This window comes from Vombatus ursinus, unplaced genomic scaffold (genome assembly GCF_900497805.2).
Source record: "Vombatus ursinus unplaced genomic scaffold, bare-nosed wombat genome assembly UNPS02014810.1, whole genome shotgun sequence".
Classification (NCBI taxonomy): Eukaryota; Metazoa; Chordata; class Mammalia; order Diprotodontia; family Vombatidae; genus Vombatus; species Vombatus ursinus.
The window spans coordinates 5,851,631-5,857,721 of NW_020954588.1; the positions used below are offsets into that span (position 1 = coordinate 5,851,631).

General features: G+C 35.2%; 1 protein-coding gene across 10 annotated transcripts in view; it reads right to left on the bottom strand.

Annotated features, from left to right (window-relative positions):
* Positions 1-1,290: 1,290 nt before the first annotated feature.
* TRIP12 (thyroid hormone receptor interactor 12) overlaps positions 1,291-6,091 on the bottom strand; it is a 185,227-nt gene continuing 180,426 nt past the window's right edge. For all 10 annotated transcript variants that reach the window (XM_027876110.1, XM_027876119.1, XM_027876117.1 and 7 more), the window contains 4 exons: positions 5,574-5,687; positions 4,308-4,402; positions 3,645-3,748; positions 1,291-2,714 (listed from right to left, as the gene is read on the bottom strand). In XM_027876110.1, the coding sequence (XP_027731911.1) occupies positions 2,518-2,714; positions 3,645-3,748; positions 4,308-4,402; positions 5,574-5,687 (510 nt within the window). In that variant the 3' untranslated portion in view covers positions 1,291-2,517. The remainder of the gene's footprint in view (positions 2,715-3,644; positions 3,749-4,307; positions 4,403-5,573; positions 5,688-6,091) is intronic.

Here is a 6,091-nt window from a genome sequence, read left to right on the forward strand (position 1 = left end):
TTATTTGTAATTTACTTTTTAAAGTGACTAATGCTTGTGGAGAGCAGTATGATGGAACTTTAAGGCCTACCAAAAGCCATTGATAGGTAAGTTTTCATCGGGTGGCCCAGTGGTGTGCTTGACACTGGCCAACAAAGGTCTCCTAACGGGAAGGAAGCAGCTTATATTCTGCAGTCAATCTCTGAAACCTTCAATAGAAAGCTAATGAATAAATCTGTTGGTTGTGTTACAGGAGTGCTCAACCACTAAAAGAATTTAAAGTTTTGGGTTTTTTTTTTAAATTGGTCAATAATAATCTCTTGGTATTGTCACAGGAAGTGACTGATTTATTTACACTTAGGAATTTCCAATTTGAAATCATAATTGTATCTATTTTAGATGCAAATCAATGTAGCTATGTTAGGCAGGGAGACAACATGGATTTAAAAAAATATCAAATACAGGTATTTTAATATAAAACATTACTTGCCCCCTTTTTGGGCAACACAGATCTAAAGTTTTAAAACATATAACTTTTTTTTTAATGCAGAACAAAATGCTACACCCAGACATTATAAACACAAAAATGCTGTGCTTAGCTTAAAAAAAAAAAAAGTATCAACAATATAAAACAAATTAATCCATGCTCTAACACTGCCTTTTTAAAAATGAAATTATGCTATCCAATGTCACATGTAGAAATGTAATTCCTTTATTCAATTTTAATATGGTTTTGTAATTTTCAGATTCTTTCTTCAGTGATTTCAAATTTCATACTTCATCACAAGTCTGAGTTATAGTTCAATGGGCACTTAGCTGAATTTGCTTCATATGAAATTCTGTGACTAATTTAACTGTAAAAAAAATTCTGTGAAAGGCCATTTAAATTTGTTCTAAAATGACACATCCACCAAAATAAAACAAGCCACTAAGATACTTTAGGGATGAAAAGGGGAGGAAGATAGGAATTCTTACATTGACAAAATAAATTTTTGAACAAGTGATCAAACTAAAAATAAATTTGATTTCTCAAAGTTGAATAAAAATAATTAACTCATCTCAGATTTTCAGAGATGAATCATAGAAAGTTCTTTCTCAAGAATGTTTGTAGTAGACTGTAAATTTTTAACCCATGGAAGGAAAGAATCTCCTTCACTCATCTCTCCACAGAATTTAATAGCATATATTGCAAACACTTGTTTAAATAGCAAATCAGCCATGACCATAGGCAATTAGTCATGGAGATTTAAATGATTTACTAGCATTGAAAGAAATTTACACAATTGAACTTATGGATACAGTACAAAACTATAAACAAAAAGGTGAAGCAAACTTTATTTATTTATATTCAGGTAAAAACATTAACCTGATGAAGTAAATTATTGCAGATTTGAGAAATCAGCACATAAAACAGTTGGACAGAGCATTGCTTACAGGTGCTTTATCTGTGTTCAAGACAAAGGCTGAACTGTTTGTCCCAAGCTAGCACTGGGGGGAAGAAGGAAAGGAAGGAAGGGTTAAGAGAAAGGAATGAAAGCAAAACTATGAAAGAAAAGCAAGAACTTAAGAACAAGGGAAAAAAAGTTTTCCTAGAACAGGGAATGAAAACTGCTAACTTACTTTTAAAACTTTACATCAATTCAAAATGCTCTGGCCATATAATAATAAATACTGGCCAGCCCAATCTGTTCAATTTTTCAACTACACACACACACACACAAAAAAATGATTTCTTCTTCACCTCCATTTTGGAGGTTTTTGTTGCCCGAAATAACTGTGTCAACAGTCCTAGTGTGTCATCTGGCAAAGGCTGTAGCGCCAATAGAGCCTACAACTACATTAAAACTAAGCTATATGAAAGAATCTACCTAGTTACAAAGGCTGTTATATTGACAATATATTTTAATTCAGTAAAATTTAAATTATATCTTAATTTGGGAAAAAACATGGAACGGTAAACGCCCATGCCAACGAAAATGTAACAATTGTTGTGAGTGCTGTACACAAAAAAGAACCATGTGAATTGTACATCAGACAACACACGGAGGGAGAAAAATCAGAGGCAAGGTACAGAGAGCTAGTCTACTAAACTATATGTCAAATACATGTGAGTTTTAATTTCTGTACTTATGTACAAAAGTTGTCTTTGGAGGAAATAAAACTGCAGACTTAGCTAGATGGATACACACAGCCCAGTATTAAACTGCACAGCGACATTTATTGTTCCAGCCTGGAAAAACATCCCTTTTTAAATTTCACACAGCAAAGCAAGTTTAAAAACTTCACTCATCAAATAAATGATAATTTAAACAAGAACTTGCTAAAGAAACCTTGTCACAACAACTTTTTAGGGCCTGATCACTTTAAGTCCATGGGGCCATTAAGAAATATCAACCAAGTGTCTCTTTTATAATCTGCAAGCCGTTTTTCTACAAGAAGGAGTAACACGTTTCCTTGACTCAGGTGATACATTTAGAAAAGAAATCATGATTTTTTCTCTTTTGCTGTAACAGGCAGACATTGCATTTTTCATTGTGATCAGGAAAGATGGAATGACTGCTGCCCCTCTCTGGCAGCTATCAACAGTTTTTCACGCATTATCTCAATACTTGAATAGTCTGGCAACTTGAGATAGTTCACACAAGTCATTACTGAGGGCAAGAAGTCATCTGGATTTTCTGTTGACTCAAAGGTCTTGCGGACAATTGTCAAAGGAGGATTCAAACTTCGGAAGCCTGATTGAGAGGAAAGGAAGAAAAGGCCAATGCACTTATCAATAAGCATGTAAGATCCGTGGCAATCATTAAGTTTTTTACTGAGTTTTAATAAGTAGCTTGTTGTTGCTAAAAGCAAAGTATATCAGGTCAATTTCTACCAAGTAGGGTCATCAGAGAAGTTTAGATAGTTTACAGAGTGGAAATTTCTTAATCATCAGAAAAAAGGGGGGGGGGGTGGGAGAAGGGTCAGCGAAGAATCATAAGAACAGCATACTTTCTTGCACTTTTATCAAAACATGAAAATGCATGGCCTGGAAACGTCAACATCTGTGCATACTGCCAGTCCTTACTCTATAGCTTAGTAATCAAACCTATCCTAATCTATCTGATGTGATCACTCATTTTGCTTCTTACATAAACACATTAACTTGACAAGTCAGCATGGAATATAGATTAAAATCAACATTTTAAAAATACTTTAAAAATTTTTTAAAAATGTAAAAATATAACTATTTCTTCAAATAGAAGATAAAATTATCACTAAGATTTAATTCTAAATGAGGATGGGTATTTTCATCAACAACTGACATTTTAACTTTCCTGATATCCATATGTTTTAAAATATGATAAAGAAAATTGTATGAATTAAATTATTCATGAAAAAGCTCAAATAGCCACATCATTCAATGTTACTAATTTGATCGAATGAAATGATTTTTATTAAGATTCTACCTACATGTATTTTCTTGTCATTTAAGTCATGCATGAAATAGTCAACTGACATTCTAGGTCTGATAAATTAAATTGGAAAAATTGAAATAATTAACAAGAAAGATAAAAGTCATCATGTTAACTACGCTAAAACAGTTATTTTAAAAAATCCCGGAAACATAATAGCCAGGTAAAAGGTAAAAAGGTGAGGTAAAATAAAAGTAGACATATACCCACCTCCTACAGGCAATCTTGGGCTACCAGTCACAAACTGAAGAAATAATCTTTGCTGCTCATTATCAAAACCACTGAGAATCTCAAACAGGTACTTCACAGCTCGACTAAAACAGAAAAAAGTATATAATGAACACTGATCAGGAAGATAGTTTTGTTCTGGAATTGATACAGTAACAATGACTACAACTACAACAATAATTATCTAAAATGTTGAGGGATAGTTAAGTCCAGAAAACTGGACTCTGAATCAGACATTTTGAGATTGAAGTTCCAGCTTTTACCATCGACTAGACAACAGACTGGCGAGGGAGAGAGGGAGGGGAGGAAAGAGAGAAAAAAATTAATATTGCTATCTAAATTTAAGTTATCATTAATAAACCAGTCACTACCTGGGTGTCTTAGATATTTTGGATCCAAGATTTTTGTTGATTACAACAAAACCTAAACTTTTCTTTTTCTATTAGTTATCACTTGAAAACAACCTTCCTGGCTTTTTACTAGGTAGTAGGCTAAGATAAAAAATTCATGAATGTGTTGAAGGGCATCCTTTAAAACAGCTTTTCTTGTTTCAGCTAGAAAACCTCTTGTAATGGGAACTGCCTGCCTTTGCCTCAAATTCCAACACAAAAGTTCTCCAATGCAATAGACCTTAGTCACTGTTACCTGTCATGCGTATAGCCATGATCGGGCCTGCAGCATTCCATCAGTGTCTTTGCATCCCAAGTGTCTGCTTTACTGCCACACAGAAGCTGATCCAGCTATATGTTCAAATACATGAGAAGAAATTATTCATACAAGTGGCAGCAAAAAGAGTGCCCTCAGAAACAGGAGATGGAGCTTGACTAGAAGGATACCAGGGAGCAAGAGGCAGTCCAACTTGCAATGGGCTACCTTAATATATATACCCTGTTTGAAAAGTCTTGGGAGAGAAAAGTGTGAACCACAGCCCACCTGTATGTATTATTTCCTCAACAGGAATATTTACTCCATTCACAAAGATCACAACCTCTCTACACTTAAGCAAACGTTCTTCCTGAATTGCTATAAGTCCTCCTCCCCTCACCCCTCAAGACAAATAGGGTGGCCAGTCTTGTGGTGATGAACCTTACTCCAAGTCCCTCCAAGCCTGGAATTGACTAGCAGAGTCTTCAAGACCCAAAGGTCACCCCCATTACAAAAAGAAGCATCAAATTTATGCTTGAGAGAAGGACAGTGTGAACACACTGGATCAAAGTGGCTCCAACAGTATCAGAATTAGTCTCTTCTTTCAAGAGAATGCATTTCATTATAAAATTAGGTACACTAAAAAGGCTATTTACACAATAACTTGACCCTTTCTATGCCATGTTACCGCCAATGACAACTTTCCTAGGGTCTTGGCAGCTAAATAACGCTTCCAACATGTCACTGTGATATCAACCTTGACTATGTGTATAACAAATATCTCACCTAATTAAGTGTAAAATCCAGTTTTAAAATGCCTTGATAATGCTCCCAGCACCTAAAGCCACTGAGCCACATTTAACCTTCACTCCCACAGAAGAGGTTTGGGAAGCAAAAGGAAATGTGACTCTCAGTTGGTAGATACTTAAGAGGAGAAACATAAATTAATTTGAACAAAATAATGTGGATCCTTACCATGTGCGGCAGTTTTACATCTACAGTGCTGCTCTATCTGGGCCACCTGCCCTTCCCCATCTCAATTCAACAAACATTTATTCTATGAGGCACTGTAGAGCATATAAAGATTAGTAATATGCAGTCTGACCCTCTTACAAATCCAGGAGGTCATGGTAGTATAACTGTTAGAAATTTTAATCAAGTAAAGGGGAAGAGGAGGAGGACCTGATTGTGAGGTGGGGAAAGAGAAAGGCTATGGAACTTGTGGGCCCTTTACAAGATTGGTATTATACTCAGAAAACGACTTACTTCCTCAGGATAGAAGTACTGAAGATGGCTGAGTGGGAAGACTGATTCAAATCCATCTCTGAAAGAATCAAACTGCCTGGCAACACCTTCATTTAGTGCCCAGAATATAACCAGCTAAAAAAAAATTAGACATTAAAGATTTCATGCACTTTTTCTACTTGATGAGTGGCAGAGTATAATGAAACTGCTATTCTATAAGCTATTAGGCCTTTGACAAAATTTACTGGAAAGTAATTTCATCAAGATTTTTTTAATCGGGAGGTTCAAGCAATGAAAAATTTTCATCTATGCTTACATTTAGGGCTTGCTTTCTTCTGTTTAACAAAAATCCTCACACATACTATAGTTTAGCCTTGATGGAAAAAATAGAAATTCCTAGCCAAGTTCAAAATATCCTTTTAGATAACATGAGAAATAATTTACCAAAATAATTCGTTTAAGACTGTCTGGGGGCAGTTAGGTGGCACAGTGGATAGAGCACTGGTCCTGGAGTCAGGAGGACCCGAGTTCAAATCTGG